This window comes from Oryctolagus cuniculus, chromosome 6 (assembly GCF_051225735.1).
Source record: "Oryctolagus cuniculus isolate XC-2025 breed Fujian yellow rabbit chromosome 6, ASM5122573v1, whole genome shotgun sequence".
NCBI lineage: Eukaryota > Metazoa > Chordata > Mammalia > Lagomorpha > Leporidae > Oryctolagus > Oryctolagus cuniculus.
Genome location: NC_142872.1, coordinates 14,093,343 through 14,111,734, shown reverse-complemented (window position 1 = coordinate 14,111,734; position 18,392 = coordinate 14,093,343). Strand labels below are relative to the sequence as shown.

Below are 18,392 nucleotides of genomic sequence, written 5' to 3'. Positions count from 1 at the left end.
GCTTTCATCAACAGAGAAAAATCAGGCCGAAATCCTTAACCCCTTTCCTCAGGACGGAGCCAGTGAGCACTGGCTGTGGACTGTGCAGAACCCCGGGATTTTCTCTGCTCAGTCTTTGATCTCTAGAAGGTTCTTTGGAAGGAGCCTACTTTATCTTGTGGCTGGCTCAGTGGGATATAAAAATGGTCTTCGAATCGCTGATCCACTTGAGGTGATTTAAATGACTCGGGGCTAGTTGTCAAATTATCTGTGTCCTTTTACATGCGAACGTGCAGCCCCAAGTCTCTCGTGAGTCGGGTAGAATGACCAAGTCCATCCTAGAGGTCGGATCAGGGCTGGAAACACCCTCTCTCTAACTGACCACGCCTCCTGCTGGTTTCTGGGGTGACCACTCATATGACTAACAAGTGACCCTGGGACAGGAACCCACGTAAAATTGCTCCCAGGCCCTGAGAGGAAAAGGGGTTGTCACCGCTGAGTGTTTTAGCCAAAGACTTAATTCCCTTAAACATCTCTCAACTCTCGCTTAGAGTTCTGAACTGAACCCAGAAAAGCCACTCGGCTTTCCGATTGAATCCCCGGTTTCAAGCTGCCGTGGGGGTTTGTGTATTTCCTGTCCAGGATTTCAGGAGCTAAATGATGTCGCACGTGCCCTGGAAGATCAACAACCTCCACCTCGGCCCGAGGAAGAAAGGGGAACTGAGAAGCACAGCGGGGGACGCTCCAGGAAGCACCGTGCGGCCAGAAATGAACGCCAGGCAACGCTCTCACGACACCTGCTGCCAGGTGGCTGTGCACTGCACACGGGCCCCACAAACGCTCCATCCGGTCCTCTCACCAGTCCTCCTGCAAACGCCACCTTCCCAGGAGGGCCCACTCCATCCAGGGAACAGCATGCCAAGGTGGAAGCAATGTGTGGCTGCACTTCCCCTCTGGGCACCCATGTCCAGGGTAAGAAACCGAGGCCGTGATCGTACAGTGGCTGGTACTCCGTGCTGTGCAGGGGGAGACGCGAATTCCCTAAGCAGTCACTCCCCGGTTTCCGTTTCTGCTGCAGACCTCAGTACACCAGGCCACGCTTCCTGCTTCCAGAAGCCTCAGAATTACCCTCACCTGAGCTCGCTCGCTCGCTCTCTCGCTCGCTCTCTCTGTTTCTCCCTCCCTCTCAGCATCCAACATACTAGAACTGCTGTTGGCTTTGCTTTTCAAAGTGCATCCAGAATCCAACTGCCTCTCCTCCACATGTCTGCACCGTGGCCTCCAATCCACCAGCACTTCCCTCCTGGACTCCTGCACGAGCCGCCCCAGGGGAGCTCACCCTGCCCTTCTGTAAAGCCGCAATCCCACCCCGTGGCCCCACTTGCCTCTCTGCTGCTGTATCCACTTCGCAACACTCATCACCGACTGACAGCCTATTTACTTACGGACACATCTGCTGATAATCTGTCTCCTTCCCTACATGGGAAGCTCTGTTACAGCAGCAACTCTTGTGTTTTGCTCCCCGCTGTATTTGCAGCACCTGGCCAAGCCCCTGGCCCATGGTAGGTGCTCAGTATATAGGCACACAGCAAATGAATGAAAGACTCTGTGCTGTAGAACCCTGGGCCTTGTATGTTTCCTCCCAGACGTTTTCCAGCACGTAAACCCCAACAACATCTACAGAGGCCGCAGCAGGTTGCATTAGAGGAGGAAACGGAGGCTCTCACACAATTTCTGGAAGGTGAGGCAATGTTCAAGTTCAAATGCACAGACAAACTCGCGTCAGCTGCTCCGCTGGGCTGGCACTGGTGCTCTTCTGAGCACAGCTCTGGATCTACATTCAGGGGAGCTGGGGCAGGGAGCCGTCCCGGGCAAGGCAGAGCCAGGTGGCCTCCGTGTCCACATCTGCCGCGGACACCAACCACACATTCATGTCCAGCACGCAGATCTTCTCCTATGAAAACAGCCCCTCCGCGAACAGGAGTCCTACTGCAGGGAACAAAGTTTCCCATGGAAACTTAGGAAGCAAGAGGAATGCATTGTATGTCCAAAGATTCATGTTTTGATTTGAGGTTGGTTAGGGGTCAGGGTAAAGTCAAAAAGGAAAGCTGATAGCAACAGCCTTTCTGAGGGTTTTACTTTTTACAAAGAACCTGAATATGAGAAAGGAGTGTTTGATCATCCGCATTCGGCAGCGTAGTAACATGAACATTTTCGTAGCCACCTGTGTGCATGTGTATGTGTGTGTGAGAGAAAGCAAATGCAGAAGGAAAAAGGAAAATAACACTTGTTGCAAAATGAGATTATTTTTGCCCCCAGTAATGAAATAGATCTGTTATCTCCACCTCGTCTTGCGGCATAATATCACAGTGTCAGTTCACAGGTTAAGGAAGTTGTTGACAAGAACATGTGGCATCCTTGAAACCAGTGCACACCAGAGTTACCTAATCCCGTCCCACACACTGGAAGTCACATATAATAATTTCCATAGAATTGATCCAACACAGTATCTTTTTAAATTTTAAATTTTCTTTCCAACTTTAAATGCGGTTGTAAGTTCACATTTGCCTAGGTGTTAGATTATTCTTTCATAGAGAACAGTTGGCATGATAATGAAGGCTGTAGAAAATTACATGGCTTTTGTCTATGGTTTTAGACAAAAAAAACTTAGAAAGACACAACTTCCAGAGCTATGCAGATGAGATTTTTACTACTATTTCTCATTCAGTGACTGCTCAGAGGGAGACACACACAATGGGCTAGAGAGGGTGCTGATGAAACTGCTTCATTATTTTCTCATTATCTCATTTTTGGGTCATGAGCTGCTCCTGCAGCCCAGTGAGATGGCCACAGAGAACCAGACACACGGTGGGTGCTCAGCGAATAGCAACCGACTTAACCTGGCTGCCAGTGATGACTTGAAACTCTGGCAAAGGCTTTGAGATTGTGGATAGGCAAAGAAGCATGGGCCTGCACGGGTTAAGATGCCCTGGGGGGAAGGCAAATGACAAAGGAGGGACAATGAAGCCATGAAACAGACCCCCTTGTGCGTCTGCATTAAGTATCACATTGAACCAGGTGTTGGGAGTCTCAGAAAACACTCTTAAAACATTAGCTTTGAAACAGGTTATGTTGAGATGTGAATTCAGAGCTAAAATAAGTTCTTACAGTTTTCATCCTGGGCAATGCATTGTAAGGGGATCCCAAAGAAAGACGTATAGCTGTCATTGTACCACACCAGAAGCTCGGTGCCCCTGGGGATATCTATACAGGCTCGGTAGAATATGTGCGACCTATTCAAAACAAAAGAAAACCAGCTTAGTAGCGTACAACACTCACGTGCCCCATTCACATTTTTATTACCCACCCCCCAAAAAAAGTCCTGCCCAGTCCTCCACCTCAGCAACTTCTGCTTATAATAAATCCACACCCTCCACACTGTCCCCACCAACCAGTTACAGCCTGTAGCTCAGTCGGCTGAACAGGACACAGCCGATTCCATAATGCCCTGGCATGCAGACCCCTGGCTGAAGACACAGGTACCTGGCCCTGGATACAACAGAAGGGAGAGTTCATTTTGTCAACTTCCTCCTGTCACGTGAATGAGAAAACCCTCTCTCTTAGCAAATGGCAAAGACACTGGCGCCCCAACTTCCTATATAAATTCCTGCCCTACATTTCTTATGTGAAGGGAAAATACCAAAGTGCATTCTTGCACCTGGGCACTGGGACTTCCCCGGTTTGCAATAAAATTAGGTGGCTTTGTGATACCATGCCGAAGGGAAATAAAAATCCACTTTGTACTTGGTTGCCTTCCTTCTAAAGTTTGAGATGAGAGAACAGGAAAAAAACTGGGATGTGAAACAGAAATTCGATAAATACAGAGGAGCGTTTGAGCCTGGCTGAACGATGGTACTCTGAAACGGCCAGTGCAGGGACCGAGGGGTAGACATTCGTTACAACAGCTTCGGAACTCTGAAGAAAAATCCACAGATTGAAAAAAAAAATGAGGAGAGCCGGCGCCGTGGCTCAATAGGCTAATCCTCCACCTTGCGGCGCCGGCACACCGGGTTCTAGTCCCGGTTGGGGCGCCGGATTCTGTCCCGGTTGCCCCTCTTCCAGGCCAGCTCTCTGCTATGGCCAGGGAGTGCAGTGGAGGATGGCCCAGGTGCTTGGGCCCTGCACCCCATGGGAGACCAGGAAAAGCACCTGGCTCCTGGCTCCTGCCAGGATCAGCGCGGTGCGCCGGCTGCAGCGGCGGCCATTGGAGGGTGAACCAACGGCAAAGGAAGACCTTTCTCTCTGTCTCTCTCTCTCACTGTCCACTCTGCCTGTCAAAAAAAAAAAAAAAAAAAAAAAAAAAAAAAAAATGAGGAGATGGTGACTGGTTTTCTCAATGAAGAATGGCTACAAATATGAGCCTCAAGTTCAAGATAAAAGTGTTTAGGGTTGGTGGGCCTTAAATTTCGCCTTTCTGCAAGGAATCGGCTGTAGCAGGCAATTTGTTCCTTGTAGAACACTGCAGACATAAGGCGAATCCTTCTGCACATTTTTCATGGCGGTGAGATATGCACTTGTCAACATATTTTGTCACCACAAAGTGGCTCTTGGCAATAGGATCATAAAGATCAATAAAAAAGTGCAGATTCTCAATATTTTACTTGCAGCTGTGAAAATTTCATTTATCTTGTTATTTTCCTTACTTGCTGCCATTCTGTCTCACGAGGGCACTGCTAGCTAAGCAGAATGTTTTCTCCAACATTCTGTGACTATCTGACAAAAACTCCAGCCAGTTGTCCAGCCCTCACCACCCTTCTTCGCCCTGCCTCTCCGAGAGCTGTGCATTTTATTAATTCTTTCCACTGCTACATAAAAAAATCAAAATCGGAGCCGAGCTATAAATCACCGGCATCTCCTAACTTGAGAAAAATTGAGTCTACTTTGTACCTCACCCTTGTGACATTTCATCTCTCGGTTTGGCTTTCCTTAATATAAACACAGCGCCCAGCAAATGAATGTGCGAAGCCCAAATGACACACTTTGCCGCTGAAAGAGTACAACTGTTTTTGAGCAATGGGTGGTCTGCCCAGGCGGGGGTAGGCCGGGTGGGGGGGGGGATGTGTAAGCGTACACCATGCCTGACAAAGGCAGAGCTTCCAAAACTCTGCATGTTGAAGCACATCAAAGGGATTTTCCCCGTTTCAAATAATATTTCCTTTGCTGACATGTATTTAGTATTGTGGTTCGGTGACTCATAAGGATAGCTTCGTGGCGTCCCAACGCAGTAGAGGTGGAGCACATGCCAACAAACATTATTGTCAGCCTCAAAATAAAAACAAAACGTTCGGCTAAGGGTCAATCAATCAAGGGCGCTTTGAAGAGAATTCCATTTAGATATTACAAATCATAACAGAGCGAATTCAAACCAGCTGACTCTCTGCGAACGGGACGTCCATGTACAATAAAAATCAGGCTGGCTCCCCGGTCCCCGACTTTGCTATTTTCTTACTTTTGGACATGCTCACTGGGGATGGATGCCAGTTCTTAAAATTGTGTTTTTGTCATTCGTTTTATGAACATCAGACGTAATCGAAAACAGATCGGCGAGACGGGGCTGGCGGCGGGAGGGCCGTGGGGAAGGGGGCGTTGTAAAACCCGCTTGCTCCTCACGGGCAGCGGATGACTGGCTTGTGCCCACCAGCCCGGGAGGGCACTGTCCTCCCACACGCAGACCGGCCTCCCGAGCAGGCCGGGCGTGCCTCACAGCCCCAGCCACGACAATCTGTCGCCTTCACGGACAAGCCTGATCTCTCTGCTGGTTTTCTGGCTCGGGGTTCCATGACAGCCTCAAATACAGCTGTGCTAAAGGTGAGGAAAGCCGGCACACAGCCGTGGAACCCAACACCGTCTTGCACCATTTCATTGGAACCATGATTTAATGAACGAAAACTGCAGAGGAACGCAGGCCGTGAGTCACAGGGCGCTCAGACTTCATGCTCAGAACTTCAGAGAGCAAGCCAGATCCGAGCAGCCTTTAACCTACGAGGGGAAGAAAGTTAAAAAAAAAAAAAAAAAAAAAAAGGGAAAAGAAAATAAATAGCCACAGGCAGGACTCCAAGTTGCCGAGCCCAGGGCCCTGGGCTTTGATGTGTCTGTGGTGCCTAATAAAACTAAACAGTTGCTTCTGATTCTAAAGGGAACGCGGCTGTTTATAATTGAGCTCATATATTTATATGGCACATGTTTTCGAGGGATTTTGAGAAAAGACGGCTTAGCGGTAGAGCTTTTTTCCTGTTTGATTTGTTTCTGCCCGCTCGTCTCTGCTCCAGCCTTCTTTAGGCATCGGTGGACAGGCTGGTGGAGCAGGTGCACCTGACAGTGCAGGGGGGCTTCTCAGCTCTCCCCAGAGCCCACCTTATGGGAGTCCTGGGGAGGACTGCGGATGGCTCCGCCTCGCCTCTGTCACCCTCTGGGCACCCTCTCCCCAGACATCTCGGGAAGCCGGGACGTTCTCCAGGCTCTGGACCCAAGCGCTCTGGCATCATTGAGCAAGCAGCACAGGTCACCTTGGCTCATCATCACTGCTGAGCACAACAGCCTGGGGAACCCTGAGAACTCCTGGTTTCCAGGCCTTTGTGCAAAGGAAAACTCTCGGGGACATAGCAGGGAGGACCTGGCGCTGATTCTCTGACTCCTCCTCTGCTGTGTGTGTGCCCCTGCTGCTCTCACCCGGGCCACGGCAGCGACAAGGACGTGACCTCAGCACCTGCGCTGGGTGATGGATGCCCTCCACCAGCACCTTTAGTTCTGAGTGCGCGTGAACCTACTGCTGGAGGAACTCAGGTTTCCCTAACCCAGCAAAAAAAGAAAGAAAGAAAGAAAGAAAAGTTCCTGCCAGTCCTTGTGGGGTTCCCCTGGAGGTTGGCAACCAGTAGCAGCAAGCCTGAATTTGCAAATGCAAGCCCCGGGGCCAGGGCTGTGTGAAGCAGCAAATCAAGGTATACGTTACCTGTACTGAACTACTGTTAGATTCTGCTCCCCGCAGTGCCTTGCACATCGGATATACCTCATCCAGCTCGACTTACTAGGCTCCCCACCATCAATAAAGTGCTGAAGTGTCCCATCTTGATCATATATCTGGAGAAGAGGTCAGAAGGTCAAGTAGTTAGAACGAATCATCAGCAATCATTTCCCGGCCTCCCTGGGTGTCTTGAGCGTAGGCGGTGCAGATTTATGGCCCTCGGGTTGCCCGGCGCGTATGGATGCTCGCAGAAACCCAACTGGAACCACGGGGGAAATATTTTCTGGTGATGCAAGTCGATCACGCTTTTTCTTATCGAGCCAATCTTCCCTGAATTAAACATGTCTGTGGTCTCTCAAGGATGTGACCGTAGTTCCCAAAGAACACACAGCCTATTTTTGACAGGCTAGCCTTAAGTGATGAGCTGCTGGATAAAGCAAGCAAGCTGAAAGGCAAAGCCACATTGGCGTGGCTGGAACAACCCGTGACAGGCCCCCAGTCCCCAGCACGCAAGGAGGTATGGGAAAGCAGCCACTGTGTGGCTACCGAGCTGGGTGACATCTAGCAGAGGCCGGTCAGAGACTGACGGAGCTTAAAGAACTAGCAAAACAGACTCTCATTCGGGTGCAGTAAATGACCCTTCACTTCACAGAAGATGTTGGACTTCAGTCGTCAGGATCTGAAACTCTCAAGGGTCATAAAAAAAAGAAAGAAAGAGAAAGAGAAAGAGAAAGAGAAAGAGAAAGAGAAAGAGAAAGAGAAAAAGAGAAAGAGAAAGAGAAAGAGAGAGAGAGAACTCCAAAAAGGCAAAGAAAAAATAGCTGTTTGCTGTGGACAGGAAGAGTCTTGACTGAGGTTGGTCTAAAAAATCATTGCCTTAGGCCAACTCCACACAGTCTTCCAGGGCAGCATTCAAGGAAATGAAATCCACTTCACCTCGGGGGAATAAGCAAGGGGCAGAAAGTCTCACGCAAAGCGAGGAGCTAGCCAGGCAAACAAGGCACCGGCACCGGCAGCACTTCCTTCCAGAAAGCACCCCACCTCCAGGCCGCCTCGGGGGAGTGGTAGCAAGAGCGGTGGGAAGTGGAGTTCACATAGCCATAGCCGCCCAAGGGGCACCCAGGAAGCAAGGAGCAGCCGAGTCTCCTGTAGGTACCGTTCTCGCTGGCAACTGCACCTTCTCAAATGAAATCAGCAGTGGGGTGCTCCTGCTGGTAGCTGCTGGGGGTTCCCCATCTCCCATGCTTGCTCTGAAAACTTCCTACTTGTCCTTTCTCAACAGACAGGGAGATTAAACTTTACAGAGAGACCTCCCCAGTTACATATGGGCCCTAAAGTCAGCTCCACAAGTGCACCTTTTTATTAGCTCAGTGCAGTTCCGCTGTGGGCCAGGGGCTTAGCAATGACACTGTCTTTTTACCATCACCCGTCGGGGCTTTGCTTTGCTATTGTTTTTGCTTCTCTTGAATGCATTCCTCTCCATCCCCACTAACCCCCACAAGAGAAAGACAAGCACTAATTTAATAAAGACAACTGTCACAGAAGTTGGGACTGAGCAGACAGCAGAGAGAACATAACTGATAATTAACTTAGCCTGAGAAGAAGGAAGAGATTCCCAGGTTGTGTTATAGTTAAGATTAATAATTTCTGGGCCGGCACTGTGGCGCAGTGGGTTAACACCCTGGCCTGCAGTGCCGGCATCCCACATGGGCGCCAGTTCTAGTCCCAGCTGCTCCTCTTCTGACCCAGCTCTCTGCTGTGGCCTGGGATAGCAGTGGAGGATGGCCCAAGTCCTTGGGCTCCTGCACCCACTTTGGGGACCTGGAGGAGGCTCTTGGCTCCTGGCTTCAGATCGGCGCAGTTCCGGCTGTTGTGACCAATTGGGGAGTGAGCCATCGGATGGAAGACCTCTCTCTCTGCCTCTCCTCTCTCTGTGTGTAATTCTTTCAAATAAATAAATAAATCTTTTAAAAAAAGATTAATAACTTCTTTAAAGTCCAAGTTTTGGGATAATGGTGGAGAATGGTAACTTTGCACGTGGTGGATCTACATACTACCTGAGCAACCCCAAGACCGATGCTGTAGTTAGCTCATACTGCAGGTATCACACTAGGCTTCTGTTGCGTTTCTGTCTCTAGGAAGCTGGTTACATCCCTGTTTATTGTTGACAGCCAACATGACACTGAACAAAATCACTGGGTTCCCTTAACCCCACTGGTGATCTTTAATGGGGTAAAAAATGGTAATGACCCAGATCCCTGTCCCACACAAACCACCTTCCATCACGAGTGCTGGTGGAAGCACTAGGACGCATTTCCAACAATTCTAGCCATGCAAACTTGTCAAACACTTAAACAAAGCAGGAGGTCCCTTAAGTGTAAGGGAGGTCCCTAAGCTCATTGTACAAGGAAATGTACACTCTGCACCTGCCTGCTGTAGACTGTGGCTCACCTTCAGGAGAAGCAGGTGGCTTTTTGTGTTCCCAAAAGCCACGCAGTGTGGCACATGTCACAGGGGTGGGCCTCCTCGGCTTCAGCTTCAGTAACTGATATTACTACAGCAAATGACACCGACGCCCACTTCAATCCCACAACTGGGTGCCCAGCATTGAAGAAGCTCCCTCCACCTTGGTGCATTCTTGGCTTCAGCCCTCAGAGCCCAGATCCAGCTGGATGCACCTCCCAGAGGCTTCTCAGGTGCATCCGCCTCGCCCTCTCCACGGAAATCCACTGAGCTTCCTTTCACCTCTACGAGATGACAGCCCCTTGCCTGATCTCCCTGCAGCCTCTCCAGGGCCCTCCAATCTACCTGACCATCAGTAGCCAGAGCAATCTTCCAGAACCACAAATCTGATTATACACATTCCACCTGATCTCCCCCAAAACAAAAAACAAATAAATAAAAACTGCATAAACGTTGTAAATGTCAAGTCATACACAGGAGGGTATTTCAAAAAAGAATGCAAAATATGTGGGAAAAAAAGGAATGAAAAGTTCATTTTGGTGTTTAAAAAAAAATCCATGCATCAGTGTATTTTACAGCACTTACAAAGTCTCCTCCAGGGCCCTCATACCTGTACCTCCAGCCAAGGTAGTGTGCGGTGGCCAAAACACAGTGCTTTAGCATTTGGTACAAGACAATGCTCAGGGCCTTTGGGTCTGTGTTGTTAAGAGCTAACATCTAGGGGCTGGCATTTCACATGGATGCCAGTTGGAATCCTGACTTCTCTACTCCTAATCCAGCTCCCTACTAATGCACCTAGAAAAAAGCAGGGGAAGATGGCCCAAGTGCTTGAGCCCCTGAACCCACATGGGAGACCCGGAAGAAGCTCCTGGCTTCTGGTTTTGATCTGGCCCAGCCCTAGAGCTGTTGCAGCCACTGGGGGAGTGAAACACAAAATAGAAGGTCTGTCTCTCCTCCTCTGTGTAACTCTGCCTTTCAAATAAATAAATCTTAAAAAAAAAAAAAAAAAAGCTAACATTTAAACTCAGTGTTTCTTGAAAGATCAAGTGATGGGTCAAAAGGCGCCGATGCCTATTTCTGCTCATTCCTCTTGTATGATGAAAACAGAACAGAAAAAATAGGATACACAAATGCGAGGGCTACACAATAACCAAAGACAACTTCTTAGAAAAGCCTTGGATACTAATTTGTACCCTATCATTACTCTCCATTATTAGATTAACTTTGTTACCATGTAAGAGCCCTGTTTAAAAAAAAAATCTCTGTGTGTAGCTGACGGGGTTGCTCCGGCAGGCAGGAGAGGAGTAACTGCAGCTGGGGAACTGCTTCAAAGCTTTGGGTCTGCAGCAGCAACGTCAAGTTCAGGAAGTTGTTCTTGGGGGTTGCAGCAACATCTCTGTTTGTGGGACACTAAAACAAGGTTTTAAGTTAGATACCTGATAGTTCTAAAAAACCTACGGAATTTAAGAAGGACTTATGCCAAGAGCAAGAGTTAGTTTGTTTTTATTACCTTTGAAAAGACTTTAAATAAGCAGAAAAATATTGAAAATCTAGCACAAAGTGTTTAGACAACCCCCTCAGGACCTATAAAAATGCAGAAAAGGTCAGAAATTTTATTCATTCAAATGGTGAGAAGGAAGGCAAGTTAAATACAGATTAAGAGGATCCAATCTGAAAGGACAATTGAACACAGCAAAATTTTGCCGAAAATCATGCACTTGATTCTGAATGAACCCAAACAACAGTGTTTGAATATTTGCTCCCTTCTTTCTAAGGAAGCCAAACAAACCTTGAGAGTTAGGGAAATGCATGCAAAGAAACTCACAGGGAAAGGCTAAATTCTGCAGAGAGAATCCTCACAAGTGCAGAAAGCATACTTGGCATATTTGTTCTAGAGAGCTAGCGGCAGCATTGCGGGACAGGAGTGTCACGTGGCACAGGCACCTCCGTGAGCCTTTTAGCAATAAAGCCCACAACAGAGATAGCCTCTGGACAGCAACTGCACTGCTAGGCAGTCACTCCACTGAACTCTGATCCACAAACTTCTGGAGAAAAGTCCAACGGCCCTCACTGCAGCCTTGTTAGTAACGGCAAACAGGGAGGGAAAACAGAAATACCCATCGTCAGATGAATAAGCTGTGGCTTACTATTCAATAAAATGGTGGAAATATATCAAATTCACAAACTTGACCTGTTTGTATTAAGATCCAGGTGTTACAGGTAAGTGTCATAAACTTAATGGTGACTGAGAAAATCAAGTTGTAGATCATTTGACTATGATGCCTGCTATTTGCTAAAATTACAAATCAATACTTTAGCACATTTTATAGTAGTGCATATTGTTTTATATATATAGTAAGCATATAAATGAGTATTATTCCTACAAAAAACTATTCAATTATGTATACATTTATATTTATATTTAAACCTGTCAATTATGTATACACTTATTCAATTATACATACATGTTATATATATCATTTATTCACTGACTACTATACACTCATTGTTTATATACTGATACTCATTCACTTCTTCTGTGCCTTGTATGCAGCTATTTGTCCCTTTATCTGGAGCTTTTCTGAATTTTTTAAATCAAAGAGAGAAAAATAAATGAAAAGAAAACCTAGCCCTCTCTTCCTCCGTGCTTCATATTTTGCATGCATTGCTCAGATACTCTGACTCTGCCCCCCAGGGTTAAAAACTGAACCTCACTGTCCTCTGGGGGAAGTCACTGTCACCCACGTCACCACACCGCCAGCCTCCGGCTTCTCTTGTGATTATCGTTGGTGCTATTTTAAAACCATCGCTTTCAGTCTGTACTTTCTCTTTTAGTCAACGAGATTAGAAAGATAACTAAGGGGGAGAGCTAACACTTACTTTTGAAGGAGATTTGAACAGTTTCAATCCAAAAATGTTTATTGGGACATCACCCATGCGGTTGAAATAATGATCGCGCAAACACTCCCTCCTTACGAACCACAGGCTGCAGCCACGGAACGCCACCGTGTGCCAGGCTCTCCCCTGCCACCCTCCACCTCGAGAAGCAGTCTCACCGCGATCTACTCCCAGAACAGAAATCTGCTTTCACTTTTTCTCTGCGGAGAGCAGCAGTCAAGCACACACGAGCGCTGGGAGTTACCACTGTTGGGAGCCGCTTGTCCCAGTCTTTGTCATCTGTGAGCACAGCCAGCTCGCACGGACACCAGTCATCTCGGAGAGGACAGCCAGGCCTACAAGCACCTGACAGCCAGAAAACCATCTTCTGCATGGAAGAGTCTGTGGAACCTGGTGGCCCTAAGCAGGTTCTCTAAAGCAAGAATGGCTGACTACAGGCTTTCAGATTAAATCCAAACAATAAGCCAGCTTTCATTTTCCTACATAATGTTTAATTTTTCTAAAATGTATTCAATTTTTTTAAAATCAATTTTTTAAATGTATCTGACAAAGAGAGATCTTCCATCTGACAGCCCACTCCCCAAGTGACTGCAATAGCCAGAGCTGGACCAGGCCGAAACCAGGAGTCTAGAACTCCATCCAGGTCTCCCATGTAGGTGGCAGGGGACCAATTACTTGGACCATCTTCCACTGCTTTCCCAGGCACATTGGCAAGGAGCTGGATTCGAGGTGGAACAGCCAGGACTTTAACCAGTGCTCTGACAGGGCGCCAGCACCAGCACTACACATGGTAGTAGATCAGAGCCCACTGCACCCCAAGGTTGGCTCCAGTGTATTGAAACTTTTAAAAATTTTACCTAATTAGCCGGCGCTGCGGCTCACTAGGCTAATCCTCTGCCTAGCGGCACCGGCACACGGGGTTCTAGTCCCGGTCAGGGTGCCAGATTCTGTCCCAGTTGCCCCTCTTCCAGGCCAGCTCTCTGCTGGGAGTGCAGTGGAGGATGGCCCAAGTGCTTGGGCCCTGCACCCCATGGGAGACCGGGAGAGGCACCTGGCTCCTGCCATCGGATTAGCACAGTGTGCCGGCCACAGCGCACCAGCCGTGGTGGCCATTGGAGGGTGAACCAACGGCAAAAGGAAGACCTTTCTCTCTGTCTCTCTCTCTCACTGTCCACTCTGCCTGTCAAAAAAAAAAAAAAAATTTACCTAATTAGATTTCTAACTTCCCTGAACTGGTCTCTGATCTCTGGCAGTGAGCCAGAGAAATGATGGCTCCCTATGTACTATAACTGAGAACTATACAGTTGAGAACTATAATTATCCGTGGTCTCCACCACTCCCTCCTGTACCACATGGGGCTTACTCCATGACTTTACTGATCTGCTTGGCCTCTGTAAGCATTTCTATTTGTAACCACATCTGTAAAGCAATCGCCACCACTGAACGTCAGTCCACTACAGCTGGGGACACTTTCAAAGAAAACCACTGGAAGTGAGAGCCTAGACACACTGCAAACCTTCTTCCATCCTGCAGCGCCCAGGAACCACCATCTAACCAAGATCCAAGTGTTCTGTCCTGTGGTTTTCCAGCGAAGGAGAGAAAACCAAGTTCCTTTTGCTTTTTGCCAAGAAAGGTTTTCAATGATCATTTTAAGCAAAGGATGCCTCTTAATTCAAAGAAGTCTAAAATGTCACCCCACATCAAACAGATGTTGAAGAATGAGGGGCTGGTGACAGCAGTGACCAGCATGCGCAGGTCCCCACTGCTGACCGCGACAGTTCTGGGGGCCACCCCGTCCCGGTGGACGCTGTGTGAAAGCCCACAGCCAGAGCACTTCTGCCCTAGAGAAGGCCTCCATGCAGATTTCAGCCACCAGTCCTGCTGAGCGCCCAGGACCTTGGCTCAGTCTAGAGCCCAGGAAAGCCAGACTTGAAAGGGCCCTCTGTTCTGACCTGGTCCATTATACATAAGGAAACGGAGTCTCCAAAAGTTAGTGACTTAGCAGAGACTTGTAATCCGTGAGAGAACCAGGCCTCATCCCACGCCCTCCATCAGCCCTCTCTCCCTGTGCACCAGGGTCTCTGAGCCAAGGACTTTAAGCCCAACTCACAAACCATAAATGCACCTGTTCCTCCCAGATCCTGGGTCCCTGTCGTTTGGCACAGCAGGGAAGGAAGGAAGGTGTAATGGTTTTGTATAACATGGATTATCCAGCTTACAAGGTGCAGACTTGTCCCACTCCCTCTCCTCTGTCCCCAACTGAGGCACAGCCTGAGCCAAGGCCCTGAACACCGGCCTAGCGTTGCGTGTCCACACGCCAGCCTCTATCAGTGCTCACCCAGCGGCTGAGGTGAGAGAGCCCATTTTTTACCCAAACATCTAACACAGGGCCCAGCACCTAGGAGGACCAAGAATGAATTCTCGCAATAATACTACAGCAGCTTAAACATCTTGGCTCTTATTCAAAGCTTGAGATGAAATCCCCATGAAAGGCAATGAAACCTTGATTCTAAGTACTAACAAGTAGGATTAAAAAAAAAAAATTCCATCCTGTTTGAAGCCAAACTCTTCCAACTCTGTGAAATGCAAAGGTGAATACCCTGTGATGATGGAATGCAACAAAGAATTATCAGAGAAAGGACCCAGCAGAGGCTGTGGGTTCGAGTTCTGCTGCTTGGTCCTGTGGCTTCTGCATGGTTTCAATACTTCCCAGCACATGGTGTCCATGGGGGCAGACAGGAGACAATTCCTGACATCTCCTCTCCCCATCTCCACGCAGCGTTTCATGCAGCCTCAGCTTTCTGTTAAATTCAGGCAAGGCTTAGGTTTTCAAGAGTCAAATGTAGTAGTCATTTGCAAAACTCCACTGAAAAACATTCTGGGTCCCAAGCAGGAGAAACATGTTCTACTGTGAGACTCCTCTCGGTGTTGGGAGATGGGGGCGCAGCATCCTACAGCCCCTAGAGAGCTCCATGACCAGAGACTCACAGGAGCGGTTCTGGAGTCTCCCAACTACGAAAAGTTAGCAACCAGAATACTTTTCTTGCTAAAGAAAAGATCTTCTGGGGGCCAGTGCTGTGGCATAGCAGGTAAAGCCACTGCCTGCAGTACCAGCATCCCATATGGGCGCTGGTTCAAGTCCCGGCTGCTCCACTTCCAATCCAGCTCTCTGCTATGGCCTGGGAAAGCAGAAGATGGCCCAAGCCCTTGGGCTGCTGCACCCATGTGGGAGACCTGGAAGAAGCTCCTGGCTCCTGGCTTTGGATCAGCATAGCTCTGGTCATTGTGGCCAAACTGGGGAGTGAACCAGCAAATAGAAGACCTCTCTCTCTCTCTCTCTCTCTCTGCCTCTCCTTCTCTCTGTGTGTAACTCTGACTTTCTAATTAAGTAATTAAAAAAGAAAAGATCTTCCTTGTAGTACTGTGGTCCCTGGAGGAGACTTCCCAAGGCAGCACCCGTGACAACACACAACATGAGCCACTCCAGTTATGGGACACATGCAGGTAGCAGTTCCAACGCATGTGAGTTACAGCTGATGTGACTTTGAGGCATTATTTGAATTTTTTTTTTAATTTAAACTCTTGAGGAAGCTGAGATTTTCTCGGGGGGAAAAAAAAAACGGTGTTAAGGATGGTCCCCACCTCCAAGCACTATTATGAAAGATCAAATGAGAAAGTTAAGGTAAAGGATAAGAAATGACACCGGGCACCCAGCAAGGGCTTGGAGAGTGTCAGCCACCCTTATGCCAGTGCCACTAGAGGATGAGAAATGTCAGTCCAGGCATGATCTAATTGCCTGCTTGTGGACACCGGCCACAACAAAATATTGCATACTTCAAAATGTTCGTGAAAAAATAACACTGAAAGAACATTTTGCTACAAAAAAATATTTTGTAATCCATGCAGTTACTCCATAATATGATCTTTGTGAACTTTCTGAAGATCTCACATATGTGTGGCAAAGGCAAAAACGTTACTGCTCAGGTGGCCAGAGCAGACCACAAGCTTACTGAGGGCAGGAATGCATCTTAATCATTTTAAAAACTTACCCACACACCTTACACAGGGTTTTGAACATTTCAGGAAATCCACATTTGTTGAAAGAGGAAGAGAGAGAAGACAAAGTTCTGACCCGATATCAAGGGAGCGCATGAGAAAACCAGTTGTTGTATTTTATATTTCTACCTCTGAGACTATTTTAAAAATAACACCAGCAGCGAGTGCTTGGCTCAGCAATGAAGACATGGCTCGGGACACCTGCATCCCATACTGGAGCGCCTGGTCCAAGTCTAAGCTCCACTTCAGATACAGCTTCCTAGTAACGTGCACCCTGGGAGGCAGCAGGTGATGGGGTCAAGCATTTGGGTTCCTGCCATTCGTACTGGAGATCTTGATTGAGTTCAAGGCTCCTGGTTTCTGTCTGGCCCTGCACTGACTGTTACAGGCATTTGGGGAAAGAACCAGTGGATGGAAGTTCTGTGTGTGTGTACGCGTGTGTATGTGTGTGTGTATACCTGTGTATCTGTCTTCCTCTATTTCAAGTAAAGTGAAAATAAAAACAATTTTCCAAAAAGAAAAGCTTATTAAAATATTTAAAAAAAAAACTGCTGTTTGAATGTAAATACTGAACAGAAAACAAGAATCATTTCTCCAGCCCTACATTTTCCATTTCCTAAATTGAATCAGTTCCAGGTTAATGCAGTGTCCCTTGTCATCAAACGATGCAAGCACCCACCACAGCCTTAAGAACATTCCTGAACATGCTGAGACCAACAGGCATTTATCACAAGTGCTCAGTTGCCGCCTGGGGACCCCAGGAGCCCCTCACTCAGCACCACCTACCATGTAGGAGTGTTTCACCTGCGAAGTCACCACCACGTTAGGCCACAGGAAGCCCCGATGTCAAGCACCTGGCTTCCGCGTGAACATGCAACGTATTAGGGGTAGGAAACTGTGCAATCAGATGAACCCGACAAGGAGCAGGGGCACTGGCTGGGGCAGCCTGGAGCCTCAGACCCCCAGCGTCCAAACTGCCTGGTTTTTAACCCAAGGCTTGAGACGACAGACCCCAGAGTAGCACCTCCAACACAATGAAAGCTTCTGCCTTCACCTCCACGTGAAAAGGAGCAGCAGTCGCCAGCCAGGTCACTCACACCACGAGGCGTCTGATGCCTGGGACTGAGCAGGGAGGGAGGCCGAAGCCACGGGCTGAGCCAGGAGCCACGACTCCTAGCGTTCTTCTTCGCATGCCTTTTGTCCTATCAGAGAGAAAGAGCAGAGCGCTTCCTTTAAAAGCACCTGGAACTCTGTGCGTGAGAGTCCCCAGCACGTTCGTAACAATGTCATCTATGGAACAAATTCCTGCTCTTGAGAGCAGATGTCAACTCAGCAAGAATGACTTGATCTGTTGGGAAGATTTACAGAGCGAACACCCACGCGTGGATGAAGACACAAGTCCACGGTTCTCTATAAAGTCTCCCCTTCCACGGGCAGTGTGCTGCAATGACCAGAAACGTTACAAATAATAAAAAGGCAAGTCTGTGGATGAAGATACATGTTTCACAACGACTGTTTGCTCAGTAAAGCCAATGCCAGCTAGCGTGCCTTTATTATCGTCTCCAGTGTTTCCCACATAGAGGGTGCATATAGGTTTTTCATCTTGATGATGTCTCCGTCATCTTCCCACTGGAATTCTTGTGTTTCACTGCTGGCACTAAGAAAACCCTCTCCTCTCACTCTGCTGCGGAATATTCGCAATGTCTGAGATTCCAGAATGAGACGACAAAAGGTCAGGTCACAATCGCCCCATAAAATAAGTGAGTAATGGCGATCCACACGGTTGCTGTATTTTCAGTAATGCTGATATAAAACTGTATACTGTACTTTGTCAATTCACATTCATCAAGTTCCAGAAATATTAGAAAATCATTAGGGGTTTATGTTGAGTTAGCAGATACTACTAACATATAAGTCAAGGCTGAAATACAGTGATCAGAAAAACAGTTGAAAACTGCCAATGAACTGTAAAACA

General features: G+C 47.9%; 1 protein-coding gene across 7 annotated transcripts in view; it reads right to left on the bottom strand.

The window, feature by feature from the left end:
- The window catches only part of PRDM6 (PR/SET domain 6), a 102,371-nt gene that overhangs the window by 22,835 nt on the left and 61,144 nt on the right, over window positions 1-18,392 (bottom strand). For 6 of the 7 annotated variants that reach the window (XM_089334847.1, XM_089334848.1, XM_089334849.1 and 3 more), the window contains 2 exons: window positions 6,989-7,116; window positions 3,148-3,272 (listed from right to left, as the gene is read on the bottom strand). The exons of the other annotated variant lie outside the window; for it this stretch is intronic. In XM_089334847.1, the coding sequence (XP_089190973.1) occupies window positions 3,148-3,272; window positions 6,989-7,116 (253 nt within the window). The remainder of the gene's footprint in view (window positions 1-3,147; window positions 3,273-6,988; window positions 7,117-18,392) is intronic. 7 annotated transcript variants of the gene reach the window in all.